We start from the raw sequence: 22,232 nt of genomic DNA, 5'->3' as shown, positions 1-22,232 counted from the left end.
AAGCACCAGCAGGATTAATTAAACCTCGGAACTGGACCTGAGGCTGGTCAGGCTCTGCTGGCATCCAGAGGTTGTTAAGTGGGAAGGGAGGGAGACGCCTCTGATCCCATTCCTGATCCCCTTTTTCCCATTTTGATCCTATTTTTCCCTGCAGAGCCCCCTCTGATCCCATTTTCATCCATTTTCATCCCATTTTCATCCCATTTTCATCCCATTTTCATCCCATTTTCATCCCATTTTCATCCCATTTTCATCCCATTTTCATCCCATTTTCATCCCATTTTCATCCATTTTCATCCCATTTTCATCCCATTTTCATCCCATTTTCATCCCATTTTCATCCCATTTTCATCCCATTTTCATCCCATTTTCATCCCATTTTCCCCTGCGGAGACCTCTCTAATCCCATTTCTGATTCAATTTTTTCCCATTTCATCCCATTTTCATCCCATTTTCATCCCATTTTTCATCCCATTTTCATCCCATTTCATCCCATTTTTTCCCATTTTTCCCATTTTTCCCATTTTTTTCCCATTTTTTCCCATTTTTTCCCATTTTTTTCCCATTTTTTCCCATTTTTTTCCCATTTCTGATTCAATTTTTCCCCATTTTCCCATTTTCCCCCATTTTCCCCCATTTTCCCCCATTTTTCCCCATTTTTCCCCATTTTTCCCCCATTTTCCCCCATTTTTCCCCATTTTTTCCTGCACTTCCACCCCCCAGCCCCACCCCGGAGCAGGAATTCCCAGTTTTCACCTGGCTTTTCCCATTTTTCCCTGTCCCAAGGCCCTCCCACCCCCCCCAGACTTTCCCAGCAGTGGGAATTCCCAGTTTTCACCTGGATTTTCCCATTTTTCCCTGTCCTAAGGCCTTTCCACCCCCCCAGACTTTCCCCAGAGTGGGAATTCCCATTTTTCACCTGGCTTTTCCTATTTTTTCCCACCCCCTCCCACCCCCCAGCCCCACTCTGGAGCAGGAATTCCCGGTTTTCACCTGGATTTTCCTGGTTTTTCCCCTGTCCCAAGGCACCCAGACTGCTCCCAGCATCCTGCTGGAGCAGGAATTCCCAGTTTTCACCTGGATTTTCCTGGATTTTCCCTGTCCCAAGGCCCTTCCACCCCCTCAGTCTTCTCCAGCAGCGGGAATTCCCAGTTTTCACCTGGATTTTCCCGGTTTTTCCCTGTCCTAAGGCCCTCCCACCCCCCCTGCCCCACCCCGGAGCAGGAATTCCTGGTTTTCACCTGGATTTTCCTGGATTTTCCCTGTCCCAAGGCCGTCCCACCCCCCCAGACTTCCCCAGCAGTGGGAATTCCCAGTTTTTATCTGGAATTTCCTGGATTTTCCCTGTCCCAAGGCCCTCCCACCCCCCCAGACTTTCCCATCAGTGGGAATTCCCAGTTTTTATCTGGAATTTCCTGGTTTTTCCCTGTCCCAAGGCACCCAGACTGCTCCCAGCATCCTGCTGGAGCAGGAATTCCCAGTTTTCACCTGGATTTTCCTGGATTTTCCCTGTCCCAAGGCCCTCCCACCCCCTCAGTCTTCTCCAGCAGCGGGAATTCCCAGTTTTCACCTGGATTTTCCCAGTTTTTTCCCTGTCCTAAGGCCTCCCACCCCCCCTGCCCCACCCCGGAGCGGGAATTCCCGGTTTTCACCTGGATTTTCCTGGATTTTCCCTGTCCCAAGGCCGTCCCACCCCCCCAGACTTCCCCAGCAGTGGGAATTCCCAGTTTTTATCTGGAATTTCCTGGATTTTCCCTGTCCCAAGGCCCTCCCACCCCCCCAGACTTTCCCAGCAGTGGGAATTCCCAGTTTTTATCTGGAATTTCCTGATTTTTCCCTGTCCCAAGGCACCCAGACTGCTCCCAGCATCCTGCTGGAGCAGGAATTCCCAGTTTTCACCTGGATTTTCCTGGATTTTCCCTGTCCCAAGGCCCTTCCACCCCCTCAGTCTTCTCCAGCAGCGGGAATTCCCTGTTTTCACCTGGATTTTCCCGGTTTTTCCCTGTCCTAAGGCCCTCCCACCTCCCCTGCCCCACCCCGGAGCAGGAATTCCCAGTTTTCACCTGGATTTTCCCAGTTTTTCCCTGTCCAAAGGCACTTCCACCACCCCAAACTTTCTTAGACTGCTCCCAGCAATGGGAATTCCTGATTTTCTCATGGATGTTCCCAGTTTTTCTCTGTCCCAAGGCACTTCCACCACCCCAAACATCCCACTGGGGCAGGAATTCCCAGTTTTCACCTGGCTTTTCCCATTTTTCCCTGTCCCAAGGCCCTCCCACCCCCCCCAGACTTTCCCAGCAGCAGGAATTCCCAGTTTTCACCTGGATTTTCCCATTTTTCCCTGTCCTAAGGCCTTTCCACCCCCCCAGACTTTCCACAGAGTGGGAATTCCCATTTTTCACCTGGCTTTTCCTATTTTTCCCACCCCCTCCCACCCCCCAGCCCCACTCTGGAGCAGGAATTCCCGGTTTTCACCTGGATTTTCCTGGATTTTCCCTGTCCCAAGGCACCCAGACTGCTCCCAGCATCCTGCTGGAGCAGGAATTCCCAGTTTTCACCTGGATTTTCCTGGATTTTCCCTGTCCCAAGGCCCTTCCACCCCCTCAGTCTTCTCCAGCAGCGGGAATTCCCAGTTTTCACCTGGATTTTCCCGGTTTTTCCCTGTCCTAAGGCCCTCCCACCCCCCCTGCCCCACCCCGGAGCGGGAATTCCTGGTTTTCACCTGGATTTTCCCATTTTTCCCTGTCCCAAGGCCGTCCCACCCCCCCAGACTTCCCCAGCAGTGGGAATTCCAGTTTTTATCTGGATTTTCCTGGATTTTCCCTGTCCCAAGGCCCCTCCCACCCCCCCAGACTTTCCCATCAGTGGGAATTCCCAGTTTTTATCTGGATTTTCCTGGATTTTCCCTGTCCCAAGGCACCCAGACTGCTCCCAGCATCCTGCTGGAGCAGGAATCCCCAGTTTTCACCTGGATTTTCCCAGTTTTTCCCTGTCCAAAGGCACTTCCACCACCCCAAACTTTCTTAGACTGCTCCCAGCAATGGGAATTCCTGATTTTCTCATGGATGTTCCCAGTTTTTCTCTGTCCCAAGGCACTTCCACCACCCCAAACATCCCACTGGGGCAGGAATTCCCAGTTTTCACCTGGATTTTCCCATTTTTCCCTGTCCCAAGGCCCTCCCACCCCCCCAGACTTTCCCAGCAGCAGGAATTCCCAGTTTTCACCTGGATTTTCCCAGTTTTTTTCTGTCCCAAGGCATTTCTACCACCCCAACCCCCGCACTGGAGCAGGAATTCCCAGTTTTCACCTGGATTTTCCCATTTTTTCCCTGTCCTAAGGCCCTCCCACCCCCCCAGACTTTCCCAGCAGTGGGAATTCCCGGTTTCCTCCTGGATTTTCCCTGTTCCAAGGCACCCAGACTGCTCCCAGCATCCTGCTGGAGCAGGAATTCCCATTTTTCACCCGGATTTTCCCTCTTTTCCCCCAGGCAGCCCGGAGTGTGTGCAGCTGCTGATCGAGGTCGGTGCCAACCTGGAGGCGCACGACTGCCACTTCGGGACCCCCCTGCACGTGGCCTGCGCCCGGGAGCACCTGGACTGTGCCAAGCTGCTCCTCCAGGCAGGTACGGAATTCCAGAATTCCCAAATTCCCGAATTCCCCAATTCCCGGGAGCTGCTCCTCCAGGCAGGTACGGAATTCCAGAATTCCCAAATTCCCCAGTTCCCGGGAGCTGCTCCTCCAGGCAGGTACGGAATTCCAGAATTCCCCAATTCCCCAATTCCCGGGAGCTGCTCCTCCAGGCAGGTACGGAATTCCAGAATTCCCAAATTCCCAAATTCCCGGGAGCTGCTCCTCCAGGCAGGTACGGAATTCCAGAATTCCCAAATTCCCAAATTCCCCAATTCCCGGGAGCTGCTCCTCCAGGCAGGTACGGAATTCCAGAATTCCCAAATTCCCAAATTCCCGGGAGCTGCTCCTCCAGGCAGGTACGGGATTCCAGAATTCCCAAATTCCCGGGAGCTGCTCCTCCAGGCAGGTACGGAATTCCAGAATTCCCAAATTCCCGGGAGCTGCTCCTCCAGGCAGGTACGGAATTCCAGAATTCCCCAATTCCCAAATTCCAGAATTCCCCAATTCCCGGGAGCTGCTCCTCCAGGCAGGTACGGAATTCCAGAATTCCCAAATTCCCGGGAGCTGCTCCTCCAGGCAGGTACGGAATTCCAGAATTCCCAAATTCCCGGGAGCTGCTCCTCCAGGCAGGTACGGAATTCCAGAATTCCCCAATTCCCAAATTCCAGAATTCCCCAATTCCCGGGAGCTGCTCCTCCAGGCAGGTACGGAATTCCAGAATTCCCAAATTCCCGGGAGCTGCTCCTCCAGGCAGGTACGGAATTCCAGAATTCCCCAATTCCCAAATTCCTGAATTCCCCAATTCCCGGGAGCTGCTCCTCCAGGCAGGTACGGAATTCCAGAATTCCCAAATTTCCCAATTCCCGGGAGCTGCTCCTCCAGGCAGGTACGGGATTCCAGAATTCCCCAATTCCCAAATTCCCGGGAGCTGCTCCTCCAGGCAGGTACGGAATTCCAGAATTCCCAAATTCCCCAATTCCCAGGAGCCGCTCCTCCAGGCAGGTACAGAATTCCAGAATTCCCGAATTCCCAAATTCCCGGGAGCTGCTCCTCCAGCCAGGTACGGGATTCCAGAATTCCCCAATTCCCAAATTCCCGGGAGCTGCTCCTCCAGGCAGGTACGGAATTCCCAAATTCCAGAATTCCCAAATTCCCGGGAGCTGCTCCTCCAGGCAGGTACGGAATTCCAGAATTCCCGAATTCCAGAATTCCCAAATTCCCGGGAGCTGCTCCTCCAGGCAGGTACGGGATTCCAGAATTCCCCAATTCCCAAATTCCCGGGAGCTGCTCCTCCAGGCAGGTACGGGATTCCAGAATTCCAGAATTCCCCAATTCCCGGGAGCTGCTCCTCCAGGCAGGTACGGAATTCCTGAATTCCCCAATTCCCGGGAGCTGCTCCTCCAGGCAGATACGGAATTCCAGAATTCCAGAATTCCCAAATTCCTGGAAGCTGCTCCTCCAGGCAGGTACGGAATTCCAGAATTCCCAAATTCCCCAAATTCCCGGGAGCTGCTCCTCCAGGCAGGTACAGAATTCCAGAATTCCCGAATTCCCAAATTCCCGGGAGCTGCTCCTCCAGCCAGGTACGGGATTCCAGAATTCCCCAATTCCCAAATTCCCGGGAGCTGCTCCTCCAGGCAGGTACGGAATTCCCAAATTCCAGAATTCCCAAATTCCCGGGAGCTGCTCCTCCAGGCAGGTACGGAATTCCAGAATTCCCGAATTCCAGAATTCCCAAATTCCCGGGAGCTGCTCCTCCAGGCAGGTACGGGATTCCAGAATTCCCCAATTCCCAAATTCCCGGGAGCTGCTCCTCCAGGCAGGTACGGGATTCCAGAATTCCAGAATTCCCCAATTCCCGGGAGCTGCTCCTCCAGGCAGGTACGGAATTCCTGAATTCCCCAATTCCCGGGAGCTGCTCCTCCAGGCAGGTACGGAATTCCAGAATTCCAGAATTCCCAAATTCCTGGAAGCTGCTCCTCCAGGCAGGTACGGAATTCCAGAATTCCCAAATTCCCCAAATTCCCGGGAGCTGCTCCTCCAGGCAGGTACGGGATTCCAGAATTCCCCAATTCCCAAATTCCCGGGAGCTGCTCCTCCAGGCAGGTACGGGATTCCAGAATTCCCAAATTCCCAAATTCCCGGGAGCTGCTCCTCCAGGCAGGTACGGGATTCCAGAATTCCCCAATTCCCCAATTCCCGGGAGCTGCTCCTCCAGGCAGGTATGGAATTCCAGAATTCCCAAATTCCAGAATTCCCAAATTCCCGGGAGCTGCTCCTCCAGGCAGGTACGGAATTCCAGAATTCCCCAATTCCCAAATTCCCGGGAGCTGCTCCTCCAGGCAGGTACGGGATTCCAGAATTCCCCAATTCCCAAATTCCCGGGAGCTGCTCCTCCAGGCAGGTACGGGATTCCAGAATTCCAGAATTCCCCAATTCCCGGGAGCTGCTCCTCCAGGCAGGTACGGAATTCCAGAATTCCCCAATTCCCAAATTCCCCAATTCCCGGGAGCTGCTCCTCCAGGCAGGTACGGAATTCCAGAATTCCCCAATTCCTGAATTCCCCAATTCCCGGGAGCTGCTCCTCCAGGCAGGTACGGAATTCCAGAATTCCCGAATTCCCAAATTCCCGGGAGCTGCTCCTCCAGGCAGGTACGGGATTCCAGAATTCCCAAATTCCCAAATTCCCGGGAGCTGCTCCTCCAGGCAGGTACGGAATTCCAGAATTCCCAAATTCCCGAATTCCCAGGAGCTGCTCCTCCAGGCAGGTACGGGATTCCAGAATTCCCAAATTCCCAAATTCCCGGGAGCTGCTCCTCCAGGCAGGTATGGAATTCCAGAATTCCCAAATTCCAGAATTCCCAAATTCCCGGGAGCTGCTCCTCCAGGCAGGTACGGAATTCCAGAATTCCCGAATTCCAGAATTCCCAAATTCCCGGGAGCTGCTCCTCCAGGCAGGTACGGGATTCCAGAATTCCCCAATTCCCAAATTCCCGGGAGCTGCTCCTCCAGGCAGGTACGGGATTCCAGAATTCCAGAATTCCCCAATTCCCGGGAGCTGCTCCTCCAGGCAGGTACGGAATTCCAGAATTCCCAAATTCCCGGGAGCTGCTCCTCCAGGCAGGTACAGGATTCCAGAATTCCCAAATTCCCCAATTCCCGGGAGCTGCTCCTCCAGGCAGGTACGGAATTCCAGAATTCCCAAATTCCCGGGAGCTGCTCCTCCCGGCAGGTACGGAATTCCAGAATTCCCGAATTCCAGAATTCCCAAATTCCCGGGAGCTGCTCCTCCCGGCAGGTACGGAATTCCAGAATTCCCCAATTCCTGAATTCCCAAATTCCCGAGAGCTGCTCCTCCAGGCAGGTACGGGATTCCAGAATTCCCCAATTCCCCAATTCCCGGGAGCTGCTCCTCCAGGCAGGTACGGAATTCCAGAATTCCCCAATTCCCCAATTCCCGGGAGCTGCTCCTCCAGGCAGGTACGGAATTCCAGAATTCCCAAATTCCCCAATTCCCGGGAGCTGCTCCTCCAGGCAGGTACGGAATTCCTGAATTCCCAAATTCCCGGGAGCTGCTCCTCCAGGCAGGTACGGAATTCCAGAATTCCAGAATTCCCAAATTCCCGAGAGCTGCTCCTCCAGGCAGGTACAGGATTCCAGAATTCCCAAATTCCCCAGTTCCCGGGAGCTGCTCCTCCAGGCAGGTACAGAATTCCAGAATTCCCAAATTCCCGGGAGCTGCTCCTCCAGGCAGGTACGGAATTCCAGAATTCCAGAATTCCCAAATTCCTGGGAGCTGCTCCTCCAGGCAGGTACGGAATTCCAGAATTCCCCAATTCCCCAATTCCCGGGAGCTGCTCCTCCAGGCAGGTACGGGATTCCAGAATTCCCCAATTCCCCAATTCCCGGGAGCTGCTCCTCCAGGCAGGTACGGGATTCCAGAATTCCCCAATTCCCCAATTCCCGGGAGCTGCTCCTCCAGGCAGGTACGGGATTCCAGAATTCCCCAATTCCCCAATTCCCGGGAGCTGCTCCTCCAGGCAGGTACAGGATTCCAGAATTCCCAAATTCCCGAATTCCCAGGAGCTGCTCCCGCTGGGAAAAGCCAGGGAGGAGCTCTGGGAAGCGGCTCCCTGTGGAGAGCACACGGATCCCGTTCCTGAACCCCGGGCTGATCCCGGTGTTCCCTGCAGAGACCCCTCTGAGCCCTTTTCCCTGCCCGAATCCCCTTTTCCCTGCCCGAATCCCCTTTTCCCTGGATAAATCCCCATTTCCCTGCCCACATCCCTTTTTCCCTGGATAAATCCCCTTTTCCCTGCCCAAATCTCCTTTTCCCTTCCCAAATCCCCTTTTCCATGGCTGGATTCCCTTCTCCTGCCGGATTCTCTTTTTCCCTGGCTGGATTCCCTTTTCCCTCTCCAGATTCCCTTTTCCCTTGCCCAAACCCCTTTTCCCCAGGATAAATCCCCCTTTTCCCTTCCCAAATCCCCTTTTCCCTTCCCAAACCCCCTTTCCCCTTCCCAAACCCCCTTTCCCCTCTCCCAATCCCCTTTCCCCTTCCCAAACCCCCTTTCCCCTTCCCAAATCCCCTTTTCCCGGGATAAATCCCCCTTTCCCCTCTCCCAAATCCCCTTTTCCCCTTCCCAAACCCCCTTTCCCCTCTCCCAATCCCCTTTTCCCAGGATAAATCCCCCCTTTCCCCTCTCCCAATCCCCTTTCCCCTCTCCCAAATCCCCTTTTCCCGGGATAAATCCCCCCTTTCCCCTCTCCCAATCCCCTTTTCCCAGGATAAATCCCCCCTTTCCCCTCTCCCAATCCCCTTTCCCCTCTCCCAATCCCCTTTCCCCTCTCCCAATCCCCTTTTCCCAGGATAAATCCCCCCTTTCCCCTCTCCCAACCCCCTTTTCCCGGGATAAATCCCCCTTTCCCCTTCCCAAATCCCCTTTTCCCTTCCCAAATCCCCTTTTCCCTTCCCAAATCCCCTTTTCCCTTCCCAAATCCCCTTTTCCCTTCCCAAATCCCCTTTTCCCTTCCCAAATCCCCTTTTCCCTTGCCCAAACCCCTTTTCCCCTCTCCCAAACCCTTTTTCCCCTTCCCAAACCCCCTTTCCCCTCTCCCAAACCCCCTTTTCCCAGGATAAATCCCCCTTCCCCCTCTCCCAACCCCCTTTTCCCACCCGGAATTCCCTCTCCCTTGCCCAGGAGCCAACGTGAACGCGGCCAAGCTCCACGAGACCGCTCTGCACCACGCGGCCAAGGCGCGCAACGCCGACCTGGTGCGGCTGCTGGTGGAGTTCGGCGGCAACATCTACGCCCGCGACAACCGCGGCAAGAAACCCTCGGACTACACCTGGAGCAGCAGCGCCACCGCCCAGTGCTGCCACTTCTACGAGAGTGAGCGGGAATTCCCACCTTTTCCCGGGAATATGGGTGGATTTGGGGATCCCTAAACCCGTGGGGTTGGGAGGATTTGAAGGGTTAAGCCATGCCAGCTTGATTTTCAATATCCAACCCAGCCTGGGATATTCCAGGATATTCCTTGCCCATCCCAGCTTCATCCTCAGTATCCAGCCCAATCCAGGATATTCCAGGATATTCCAGGTCATTCCAGAGTTTCCAGCTGCCAGGGATTCCCCTGGAGTTCCTTCCCTGCAGGAACTGCAGCTGGATTTTTCCTTTTCCCAGAATTCGGGAATCCAGGCGGATTTGGGGATCCCTCAACCCGTGGGGTTGGGAGGATTTGAAGGGTTAACCCATCCCAGCTTGATTTTCAATGTCCAGCCCGGCCTGGGATATTCCAGGATATTCCAGGACATTCCAGAGTTTTCAGCTGCCAGGGATTCCCCTGGAGTTCCTTCCCAGCAGAAACTGCAGCTGGATTTTTCCCTTTTCCCGGGAATACGGGCGGATTTGGGCATCCCTAAACCCGTGGGGTTGGGAGGATTTGAAGGGTTAGCCCATGCCAGCTTGATTTTCAATATCCAACCCGGCCTGGGATATTCCAGGATATTCCTTGCCCATCCCAGCTTCATCCTCAGTATCCAGCCCAATCCAGGATATTCCAGGATATTCCAGGACATTCCAGAGTTTCCAGCTGCCAGGGATTCCCCTGGAGTTCCTTCCTGGCACAAACTGCAGCTGGATTTTTCCCTTTTCCCGGAATTCGGGAATCCGGGCGGATTTGGGCATCCCTCATCCCGTGGGGTTGGGAGAATCTCAAGGGTTAAGCCAATTCTGGGGATATCCCAGCTTGATTTTCCCAGCCCAATCCGGGATATTCCAGGATATTCCTTGGAGTTTTCAGCTGCCAGGGATTCCCCTGGAGTTCCTTCCCTGCAGGAACTGCAGCTGGATTTTTCCTTTTCCCGGAATTCGGGAATCCGGGCGGATTTGGGGATCCCTCAACCCGTGGGGTTGTTTGGGGTTTGGGAGGATTTGAAGGGTTAAGCCAATTCCGGGGATATCCCAGTTTGATTTTCAATATCCAGCCCAATCCAGGATATTCCAGGATATTCCTTGGAGTTTCCAGCTGCCAGGGATTCCCCTGGAGTTCCTTCCCTGCGCTAACTGCAGCTGGATTTTTCCTTTTCCCGGAATTCAGGAATCCGGGCGGATTCAGGGATCCCTCAACCCGTGGGGTTAGGAGGGTTTGAAGGATTAAGCCAATTCTGGGGATATCCCAACTTGATCCTCAATATCCAGCCCAATCCAGGATATTCCAGGACATTCCAGAGTTTCCAGCTGCCAGGGATTCCCCTGGAGTTCCTTCCCTGCATGAACTGCAGCTGGATTTTTCCCTTTTCCCGGAATTCGGGAATCCGGGCGGATTTGGGCATCCCTCATCCCGTGGGGTTGGGAGAATCTCAAGGGTTAAGGCAATTCTGGGGTATCCCAGTTTGATTTTCAGTATCCAACCCAGCCTGGGGATATTCCAGGATATTCCAGCACATTCCAGAGTTTCCAGCTGCCAGGGATTCCCCTGGAGTTCCTTCCCGGCAGGAACTGCAGCTGGATTTTTCCTTTTCCTGGAATTCGGGAATCCGGGCGAATTTGGGGATCCCTCTGTCCCTGGGGTTGTTTGGGGTTTAGGAGGATTTGAAGGGTTAAGCCAATTCCGGGGATATCCCAGTTTGATTTTCAATATCCAACCCAATCCAGGATATTCCAGGATATTCCTTGGAGTTTCCAGCTGCCAGGGATTCACCTCGAGTTCCTTCCCAGCAGGAACTGCAGCTGGATTTTTCCTTTTCCCGGAATTCAGGAATCCGGGCGGATTTGGGGATCCCTCAACCCGTGGGGTTGGGAGGGTTTGAAGGATTAAGCCAATTCTGGGGATATCCCAGCTTGATCCTCAATATCCAGCCCAATCCAGGATATTCCTTGGATGTTCTGGAGTTTCCAGCTGCCAGGGATTCCCCTGGAGTTCCTTCCTGGCACAAACTGCAGCTGGATTTTTCCTTTTCCTGGAATTCGGGAATCCGGGCGGATTTGGGGATCCCTCTGTCCATGGGGTTGGGAGAATCTCAAGGGTTAAGCCAATTCTGGGGATATCCCAGCTTGATTTTCAGTATCCAGCCCAATCCAGGATATTCCAGGATATTCCAGGACATTCCAGAGTTTCCAGCTTCCAGGGATTCCCCTGGAGTTCCTTCCTGGCACAAACTGCAGCTGGATTTTTCCTTTTCCCAGAATTCGGGAATCCAGGCGGATTTGGGGATCCCTCTGTCCCTGGGGTTGTTTGGGGTTTAGGAGGATTTGAAGGATTAAGCCAATTCCGGGGATATCCCAGCTTGATCCTCAATATCCAACCCAATCCAGGATATTCCAGGATATTCCTTGGAGTTTCCAGCTGCCAGGAATTTACCTCGAGTTCCTTCCCTGCGCCAACTGCAGCTGGATTTTTCCTTTTCCCGGAATTCAGGAATCCGGGCGGATTTGGGGATCCCTCAACCCGTGGGGTTGGGAGGGTTTGAAGGATTAAGCCAATTCTGGGGATATCCCAGTTTGATCCTCAATATCCAGCCCAATCCAGGATATTCCTTGGATGTTCCGGAGTTTCCAGCTGCCAGGAATTCCCCTGGAGTTCCTTCCTGGCACAAACTGCAGCTGGATTTTTCCCTTTTCCTGGAATTCAGGAATCCGGGTGGATTCGGGGATCCCTGTCCATGGGGTTGGGAGAATCTCAAGGGTTAAGCCATCCCAGCTTGATCCTCAATATCCAGCCCAATCTGGGATATTCCAGGATATTCCAGGACATTCCAGAGTTTCCAGCTGCCAGGGATCCCCCTGGAGTTGCTTCCCGGCAGGAACTGCAGCTGGATTTTTCCCTTTTCCCGGATTTGGGAGCGGCTCCGGGCGGGGTTGGGTTCGGGGGTTGGTTTTGTTCCTTCCCGAAGCAGAGGTGAGGATGGACCCGATGGAAACCTGGGAGTTTGGGATAATCCTGGTCGATCCCATTTTTATCCCGTTTTTCCCTGCAGAGACCCCTCTGATCCCATTTTGATCTTGTTTTTCCCATTTTTAGCCCTTTTCCCTCATTTTTATCCAATTTTTTCCGTTTTTGATCCTGTTTTTCCCATTTTGAATCCCATTTTCCCACTTCTGATCCCATTTTCCTGTTTTTATCCCATTTTTCCCACTTCTGATCCCATTTTATCCCATTTTCATCCCATTTTTATCCCATTTTCCCATTTTTATCCTGTTTTTCCCATTTCTGATCCCATTTCCCTCCCATTTCCCCATTTCTGACCCCATTTTTCCCATTTCTCTCCTGTTTTTTCCCATTTCTGACCCATTTTCCCCCATTTTTGACCTGTTTTCCCCCATTTCTGTCCTTTTTTCCCCGTTTCTGACCTGTTTTTCCCCATTTCTGACCCGTTTTTCCTCATTTTCCCCCATTTCTGATCTGTTTTTTCTCATTTTCCCCCTTTCTGATCCCGTTTTTCCCATTTCTGATCCCGTTTTTTCCCCGTTTCTGACCCTTTTTCCCCATTTTTCCCCGTTTCTGACCCATTCTCTCACTGTTTCTGTCCCGTTTTCCCCCGTTTTTCCCCATTTCTGACCCATTTCTGACCCGTTTTTTCCTGTTTCTGACCCGTCTTTCCCCATTTTCCCGCGTTTCTGACCCGTTTTCCCCCATTTTTCCCCGTTTCTGACCCGTTTTTCCCCGTTTCTGACCCGTTTTTCCCCGTTTCTGACCCATTTTCCCCCATTTCCGACCCGTTTTTCCCCGTTTCTGACCCGTTTTTCCCCGTTTCTGACCCGTTTTTCCCCGTTTCTGACCCGTTTCTGACCCGTTTCTGACCCGTTTTCCCCTGTTTTTTCCCCGTTTTCTGCCATTTCTGTCCCGTTTTTCCTCCGTTTTTTCCTGTTTCTGACCCGTCTTTCCCCATTTCCCCCCGTTTCTGACCCGTTTTTCCCCGTTTCTGACCTGTTTTTCCCCGTTTCTGACCCGTTTTTCCCCGTTTCTGACCCGTTTCTGACCCGTTTTTCCCCATTTCTGACCCGTTTTCCCCCATTTTTCCCCGTTTCTGTCCCGTTTCTGACCTGTTTCTGACCCGTTTTCTCTCCCCGTTTCTCTCTCTCCCCGCAGGGACCCCTCTGACCCTGTCCCAGCTCTGCCGCGTCGCCGTGCGCCGGGCGGCGGCGCAGCGCGGGCAGCGGGGGCTGCGCGGCCTCCGCGGCCTGCAGCTCCCACCGCGCCTCATCCGATACCTCTGCTACAACTGAGAGCACGGAATTCCCAAAAAACACCCCGGGATTCCCAAAAAACACCCTGGGATTCCCAAAAAACACCCCCGGAATTCCCAAAAACCATCCCGGAATTCCCCAGGAGCGGCATCCGCTGCCTGCAGCTCCCGCCGCGCCTCATCCGATACCTCTGCTACAACTGAGGGGAAAAAACACCCAGAATTCCCAAAAACCACCCCGGGATTCCCAAAAAACACCCCGGGATTCCCAAAAAACACCCCAGGAATTCCCAAAAAACACCCTTGGAATTCCCAAAAATCATCCCGGAATTCCCCAGGAGCAGCATCCGCGGCCTGCAGCTCCCGCCGCGCCTCATCCGATACCTCTGCTACAACTGAGGGGAAAAAACACCCCGGAATTCCCAAAAAACACCCCGGGATTCCCAAAAAACACCCCTGGAATTCCCAAAAAACACCCCGGAATTCCCCAGGAACGGCATCCATGGCCTGCAGCTCCCGCCGCGCCTCATCCGATACCTCTGCTACAACTGAGGAGCCACAGAATTCCCAAAAAACACCCCGGGATTCCCAAAAAACACCCCGGGATCCCCAAAAAACACCCCGGGATTCCCAAAAAACACCCCTGGAATTCCCAAAAAACACCTGGAATTCCCCAGGAGCGGCATCCGCTGCCTGCAGCTCCCACCGCACCTCATCCGATACCTCTGCTACAACTGAGGGGAAAAAACACCCGGAATTCCCAAAAAACACCCCGGGATTCCCAAAAAACACACGGGATTCCCAAAAAACACCCCGGGATTCCCAAAAAACACACGGGATTCCCAAAAAACACACGGGATTCCCAAAAAACACCCCCGGAATTCCCAAAAACCATCCTGGAATTCCCCAGGAGCGGCCTCCGCTGCCTGCAGCTCCCGCCACGCCTCATCCGATACCTCTGCTACAACTGAGTGGAAAAAAATGCAGAATTCCCAAAAAACACACCAGGAATTCCCAAAAAACACCCCTGGAATTCCCAAAAAACACCCCGGATTCCCAAAAAACACCCCGGGATTCCCAAAAAACACCCCCGGAATTCCCAAAAAACACCCCGGGATTCCCAAAAAACACCTGGAATTCCCAAAAAACACCCCGGGATTCCCAAAAACCACCCCGGAATTCCCAAAACACACTTCGGGTTCCCAAAAAACACACCTGGAATTCCTCAGGAGCTGGAAAAAAACCCAGGAGCCAGAAAAAAACACCCCTGGAATCCCCAGGAGCCGGAAAAAAAACCCCTGGAATTCCCAGGAACTGGAAAAAAACTCCGGAATCCCCAGGAACCTGGAAAAAACCCCTCAGGAGCTGGAAAAAAAACACTCAGAATTCCCAGGAACCAGAAAAAAAATGCTGGAATTCCCCAGGAAAAAAAAAAAAAACTGGAAAAAACCCCCCAGGAGCCTGAAAAAAACTCCCTGGAATACCCCAGGAACCTGGAAAAAAACCCTCAGGAGCTGGAAAAAACCACTCGGAATTCCCAGGAACCGGAAAAAAAATGCTGGAATTCCCTAGGAGCCGGAAAAAACCCCCCAGGAGCCGGAAAAAAAACCCCCTGGAATTCCCAGGAGCCAGAAAAAAAACCTTGAAATTCCCAGGATCCGTGAAAACCCCGCTGGAATTCCCCAGGACAGACAGAGGAATTCGAGGATTTCTCCTTCTCTTCTACCTCCCCCCACCCCCTAAAAATCCGTTTTAATTTAATTTAATTTAATTTAAAGCTCTGCTGTAAATAGAATCTGTCAGGAATTCCTGTTTTCCATGGGTTTTCTTGGGATTTCCTGGAGAGGGGGGGATTTTAGGCACTTCCAGGTGGGATTGCCCTTCCTGGATTTTCCTGGATTTTCCTGGATTTTCCCAGATTTCCTCTGTGGGATCCAGCCAGGGGGAGGGAATGGGGATAACTGTGGAGTGGGAATTCCATTCCAGCTGGGAATTCCATGCCCTGATCCCGTTTTAATCCCATTTCTGATCCCATTTTTCTTGGTTTTATCCCATTTTCCTTGCAGAGACCCCTCTGATCCCATTTTTATCCTGTTTTTCCCATTTTTTATCCTATTTTTTCCATTTCTGATCCTGTTTTCCCCATTTTTATCCCATTTTATCCCATTTTTGTCCTGTTTTTCCCATTTTTATCCCATTTTATCCCATTTTTGTCCTGTTTTTCCCATTTTTATCCCATTTTTATCCGGTTTTCCCCATTTTTATCCCATTTTATCCCATTTTTGATCCCGTTTTTCCCATTTTTATCCCTTTGGATCAACAGCAGGAGTGAGGAGAAGCCAGGCTGGGATTGGCTTTGTCCCATTCCCATTCCCATTCCCATTCCCATTCCCATTCCCATTCCCATGCCATTAACTCCATTTATTCCATCAGTTCCATTAATTCCATTTTTCCATCAATTCCATTTGTTCCATTTATTCAATTAATTCCATTTATTGCAATTATTCAATTTATTCCATTTTCCCATTTATTCTATTAATTCAATTTTTTTCATTAATTTCATTTATTCCATTTATTCTGTTTATTCCGTTTATTCCATTAATTCAACTTCTCTCATCAATTCCATTAATTCCATTTATTCCACCAATTCCATTTGTTCCATTTGTTCCATTAATTCAATTTTCCCATTTATTCCATTAATTCCATCAATTCCATCAATTCCATTAATTCCATTAATTTCATTTTCCCCATCAATTCCATCAACTCCTTTTTTTTCCGTTAAATCCATTAATTCAAATTTTTCCATTTGTTCCATCAATTCCATTCGTTCCATTTTTCCCATCAATTTCATTAATTCTATTCCATTAATTCTATTTATTCCATTTGTTAATTAATTCCATTTATTCCAATTTTTCCATTAATTCCATCAATTCCATTAATTCAATTTTTCCATTTTTCTCATTAATTGCATTTTTTCCATCAATTCCTTCAACTCCTTTTTTCCCATCAGTTCCATTCATTCAATTTATGTAATTTATTCCATTAATTCAAATTTTCCATTAATTCCAATTATTCCATTTATTCCGTTTTTTCCATTTTTTCTATCAATTCCATTTTTTCCATTTTCCCATTAATTCAACTTTTCCCATCAATTCTATCAATTCCATTAATCGCATTAATTCAATTTTTCCATTAATCCCATTAATTCCATTAATTCCGTTTATTCCATTTATTCCGTCAATTCCATTTGTTCCATTAATTCCATTTTCCCATTTATCCCATTAATTCCATTATTTCCATTAATTCCATTTATTCCGTCAATTCCATTTGTTCCATTAATTCCATTTTCCCATTTATCCCATTAATTCCATTATTTCCATTAATTCCATTTATTCCATCCATTCCATTAATTCCATTTCCTTCCATTTCCATTAATTCCATTTCTTCAATTAATTCCAGTTTTCCAATAATTCCATTTTTCCATTCATTCCATTTATTCCATTTTTCCATTCATTCCATTTATTCCATTTTTTCCCATTATTTCCATTTTTTCCAATTATTCCATTTTCCCATTAATTCAATTTTCCCATTAATTCCATTAACCCCATTTTTCCCATTTTCCCAATTATTCCATTTTTCCCATTCATTCCCTTCATTCCCTGAGCCCCATTCCCATGGAAACCATTCCCAATTTTTCTGCTCCCAGCTGGGATTTTTGGGATCTCCCAGGGATTTTTGGGATCTCCTGGATCTGCTCCGGCCCCAGCTTTGGGAATTCCTGAAATGTTGGGAATCCCTGGAATGTTGGGAATTGTTGATTTGGGGTCACTTTGGGACAATTCCTTCCCTTTTTATTCCCAAATCCCAAATCCTCCTTTATCCCTCCCCAAATCCCAAATCCCAGCTGGGAATTCCGGGATGATCCCTCTTCCCTGGGGATTTCCCGAGGGAACGATCCCGATAATCCATGGATTTCCCAATAATCCAGGGATTTCCCAATAATCCATGGATTCCCCGATAAATCCAGGGATTTCCCAATAATCCAGGGATTTCCCGATAATCCAGGGATTTCCCAATAATCCAGGGATTTCCCGATAATCCATGGATTTCCCAATAATCCAGAGATTTCCCGATAATCCAGGGATTTGCCTTCATCCCTGCGAATCTCTGGGATTTCTCCCCTGGGTCCTGGCGCCTTTTCCCAACATTTGGAGTTCATCCCGAAAAATCAAAGTGGGATTGAAGCGATTCCTTGGGAAGAAACCTCGGGGAGCTGGAAAATCCCACTCCATGATTCCCTGGATGAGGCAAATCCCTGGAAAAACCGGGCAAGGGACAATTCCCAACAAACCAGGATCGGGATTCCCACCTTTCACCTTCTTTGTGTGAGCGGGAAAAAAATTACAGGAGTTTTCCTCAGCCCTGGGATGAGTCCTGGAATTCTGTCCCAACTCTGGGTTTGGGATGAATCCACCCAAACACGGAAATTCCGGATTTTTCCACGCCCTCTCCGGATTTTTCCACGCCCTTTCCTTCTCTCGGGCGATCCCAATCCCGAATTCCGGGGTGGATTTGGGGAGTCCGGAGGGACCCCCTGAGCACCGGAATTCCCGGATCCACAGTGAAACGGAGGCAGCGAATCCCAAGGGATCCTTGGGATTTCTGGGAATCCGGACAGATCCTTCGGCTTTTCCCACTGGGGCTAAAATCTGCGGATCCCCAAAAAAACCCCAAATTCCCAAATTCCCTTTGCTGATGGATCCGGAGCTTTTGGTGGAGCCCGGAAAGTGCGAGAGCCTGGAGTGTCCTGGGATTGTCCTGGGATTTCCCCCAAATTTTCCTTGGATTTTTCCTTGGATTTTCCCTGGGTCTACCCCGGATTTTCCTCAGATTTTCCCCAGACTTTCCCCAAATTTTCCTTGGATTTTTCCTTGGATTTTTTCCTGGATTTTTCCCTGGATTTTCCCTGGGTCTACCTCGGATTTTCTTCAGATTTTCCCCAGATTTTCCTTGAATTTTTCCTTGATTTTCCTTGGATTTTTCCTTGGATTTTTCCATGGATTTTTCCCTGGATTTTCTTTGTATTTTGCTCAGATTTTCCTTGGATTTTCACTGGATTTTTCATTGGATTGTCCTTGAATTTTCTCTGGTTTTTCCCCAGATTTTCTTTGGATTCTCCTTGGATTGTCCTTGGATTTTTTCCTTGGATTTTCCCCAGATTGTCCTGGGATTTTCCTTGGATTTTTCGCGGGATTTTCCTTGGATTTTTCCTTGGACTTTTCCTTAGGTTTTCCTTGGATTTTCCCCTGATATTCCCCTGATATTCCCCACATTTCCCCCAGATCTTCCTCAGATTTTCCCCGGATTTTCCCTGGATTCGGGCACTCGGGAATTGTTGGAGAAGGGGAGAATCCTGGTGTTGGGAATTTGGGCTCCTGGAATTTCCTTCCTGCTGAAAGCTCGGGAGGGTTTGAGGCCATTCCTGAGGAAAATTCACCCGGGGAAAATCACCCGGGAATTCCCTCAGCGGCCTCATCCCAAATCCCAGGGCTGGGAGAGCTGGGAATGTTCCCCTGGAGAAGGGAGGGATCCAGGGAGAGCTTCCAGAACATTCCAGGGCCTGGAGGGGCTCCAGGAGAGCTGCAGAGGGACTGGGGACAAGGGACAGAGGGACAGGACACAGGGAATGGCTCCAGATTGGGAAAGGGGAAATTTGGGCAGGAATTCCTGTCTGGAATGGAATTGCCAGAGAATTCCCTGGATCCCTGGAATGTCCAAGGCCAGGTTGGAGAAATCTGGGATTGGGAATTCCCTGCCCACGGAATGGGGTTGGAACTGGACGATGCTGAAGGTCCCACCCAAACCATTCCATGATTCCATAAAAATCCCCACGATTTCATCCCCTCCCCAAAGCTTCCATTCCTCCTTTCCCATGGAATTCTCACTAAAACCGGGATTGGGGAATGTCCCCGGAGAAATCCCGAGCTCCAGAAGGAAACAGAGGCCGGCGACATTCCAGAGGAAAACAGCGCTGGGGAAAACCGGGATAATCCCTTTTTCCCTTATTTCCAATTTCCCTTCCTTGCCCTTTTATCCCGGAGCCGGCGGGGATGGGGAAGAGCCGCCCGCGGATTTTGGAGCAGGAATTTTTGGGGATGAATCGTGGAAAATCTCCCGCGTTTTGGGAGACTTTTTCCAAAATCCTGGAAAAAAAAAACCCCCGCAGGGTTTGGAAGCCGGAGCCTCCTCCCCGTGCGGCGCCGCTTGGCGGAGCTGCTCGCCCCAGGAACGGATCCCAAATCCCGGGAATCGGGAATTGCGGCCCCGCTCATCCCGGAGGGACAAACCCGGGAAAAACCGGGAATGTTCTGCGAGCCCGGCCGGTTTTCCATTGACGAGGGAACCGCGGGTCCCCGCCAGCCCGAATTCCCTCGGATCCATCCCCAAACCCGGATCTGGGAATTTGGGAGAGGTTTTTTTTTTTGGGAACAATAAATCAGCTCCAGAGGTTCAATTCCCACCCCCAGACCCCGATTCCCGAGATCTCCAAAGCTCTGGAATTCCCCTCTGACCCCCTTTGATCGCGGCTCGGTTTGAGGGGAAAAGCGGGAATTTCGGGAAAGTCTTGGATAGGGAGGGAGAGGGAGCCCAGGGCGGGTTGTGCCTGCACGGAGGGGCTGAAAATCGGGAAAATTTGGGATGGGGGTGCCGCAAAATGGTGATTCCTCCATTTCAGCCTTGCCCGGGCTCTTTTTTTTGGGGGGATTTCTCATTCCCAGAGGTGATTTGGGATTAGTTGGGATCGAAGGGGGAATTTTTAATCGAGGCAAAAGCGGGAAGCGCTGGGATCTAAAGCTGTGGGGGAAAAATTAAATTATTTCTCCCCGGGGGTGTTTTATAGAGCAGCAGCCCCATCCCCCTGCTCATCCCGGGGGGAAAAAAAGAGGAAAAAGATTCCCAAAATCCCAAAATCGGGATGGGCCGTGCTGAGGCGGGGCTGAGCTCGTGCTCCCATTAATTCCCATTTGTTAAAATTAATTAATTTGTTAAAATTCCCGGCAGCTCCAGCGGGGCTGGAAAAACCGAGCGGCTCCGCTTGCATTTAAACCCTGCGGGAATTCCCGGTTTTTTTTTGAGGAATTTTGGGATGGAAGAGGGTTTCAGCTGGAGTTCACCCTCCGCACCGCCCTCTGGAATCTGCATTTGGATTTGGGATTTTTCCCGGTGTTCCCAAACCCCTCCCGGCGCCTCCAAACTCCTTTTCCAGTTTCGTTCCCTTCCCAGCCGGGCTGGAGCCGCCTCTGGGATCTTGGAATTCCTTCCTTGGATTTCACGCGCCGAATTCCCTCGGGATTGATCCCAAATTTCGGGGATTGGAGTCTGGGGAAGCCCTGGGCGCTGGGAGAGTGGAATTCAGTGGAATTCCCTGTGGAATGTGGACCGGGAGGAGCCCTCGGCAAAGTCCCTCGGGATTCCCCTCGGGAACGCCGGGAGAGGGGGATGGAGGGGCCGGGATCCCAAAGCCGCGTCCTTGTCCCCTGCTCCCACTTTTCCTTGTCCCCTGCTCCCTCCTGATCCAGCTTTTCTCCTTCTCCTGCTCCCGACTTTTCCTCGTCCCCGGTGCCACCAGCCCCCAGCTCCTCTTTTCTCCAGGTCCCCTTTTCTGTCCCGTTTTCCTCCTGTTCCCGTTTATCCCAAACCCAAAGTCTCGTCCTTGTCCCCTGCTCCTTTCTCCTGATCCAGCTTTTCTCCGTCTCCTGCTCCCACTTTTCCTCGTCCCCTGCTCCCTTCTCCTGGTGCCACCCATCCCCATCCCCATCTCCTGTTTCTTCCAGGTCCCCTTTTCTCATCCCATTTTCTTCCTATTCCCATTTATCCCAAACCCAAAGTCTCGTCCTTGTCCTCTGCTCCCTCCTGATCCAGCTTTTCTTCTCCTGCTCCCGACTTTTCCTCGTCCCTGGTGCCACCGGCCCCCAGCTCCTCTTTTCTCCAGGTCCCCTTTTCTCATCCCATTTTCCTCCTGTTCCCGTTTATCCCAAACCCAAAAACTCGTCCTTGTCCCACCGCTCCTTTCTCCTGATCCAGCTTTTCTCCAGCTCTTGCTCCCACTTTTCCTTGTCCCCTGGTCCCTTCTTGTCCCCTCTCTTGTCCCCATCTCCTGGTCCCCTTTATTTATTTATTATTCCATGTTTTGGTCACGTTTTCCCCTCTCCCAGTTCTTCCTGTCCCCAATTCCTGTCCCCAATTCCTGTCCCCAATTCCTGTCCCCAATTCCTGTCCCCTCCCTTGTCCCCAGATCTGCTCTCCTTTATTTCCCTCCCCTCCTCCTCATTCCCTCTCTCTGTCCTGCTCATTCCCTCTCCTCATCCCCACAATTCCAGGAGGGATTCATGCCAAAATAATAAATTTGGACACAAACCCAACCCCCCCCGCCCCAAAATCAGGAATTTTCCCCCAAAACTTTCCCCCTCTGCTGCAGCCTCAGCCTCCCTGTGGAATTTGCACTGAATTTTGCCGTTCTCCATCATTTTGGCCATCCCTGGACAACGCTTCCCACATTTCCCTGTGCCTGATTTTGGGATAATTTCTGTGGTTTTTCCATTTTTATTCCCGCAGACAGGAGAGAAATTCCCTCTCCCTCCACAAATAACCCCAAAGTGGAAAACCAGGGAGAAAAATCCCTTCAAAACAAGTTAAAAAATCACCCCTGGGAAACGGAACCTTTTCTTTTCCAAAATAAACGTTGGAAAAAGGAGAGTGTAAATGGATTTTTGGGGTTTGTTTTTACTCCCCCGTGCAGAACCTGCCTTGATTTCCCAGCCCACCCCTCCCCCTGGATCAATCCTGCTTCCAGAGCCGTTTTTCCAGACTTTTTTTCTGGCAGCTGGAGGTGGAGGGGCCTCCCCTTCCCGC

The 22,232-nt window shown here is 51.0% G+C and overlaps 1 protein-coding gene across 1 annotated transcript in view; it reads left to right on the top strand.

The window, feature by feature from the left end:
• Positions 1 to 13,459, top strand: part of ASB13 (ankyrin repeat and SOCS box containing 13) — a 17,069-nt gene extending 3,610 nt beyond the window's left edge. Inside the window, 3 exon segments of the mRNA XM_063395011.1 lie at positions 3,420 to 3,623; positions 8,833 to 9,024; positions 13,223 to 13,459. Of these exon segments, the coding sequence (XP_063251081.1) occupies positions 3,420 to 3,623; positions 8,833 to 9,024; positions 13,223 to 13,359 (533 nt within the window). The 3' untranslated portion in view covers positions 13,360 to 13,459.
• The last annotated feature ends 8,773 nt before the right edge of the window (positions 13,460 to 22,232 follow it).

The sequence above is a fragment of the Prinia subflava genome, chromosome 4 (genome assembly GCF_021018805.1).
Source record: "Prinia subflava isolate CZ2003 ecotype Zambia chromosome 4, Cam_Psub_1.2, whole genome shotgun sequence".
Classification (NCBI taxonomy): domain Eukaryota; kingdom Metazoa; phylum Chordata; class Aves; order Passeriformes; family Cisticolidae; genus Prinia; species Prinia subflava.
The sequence above is the reverse complement of the archived record's forward strand: the minus strand, read 5'-3'. Positions and strand labels throughout refer to the sequence as shown.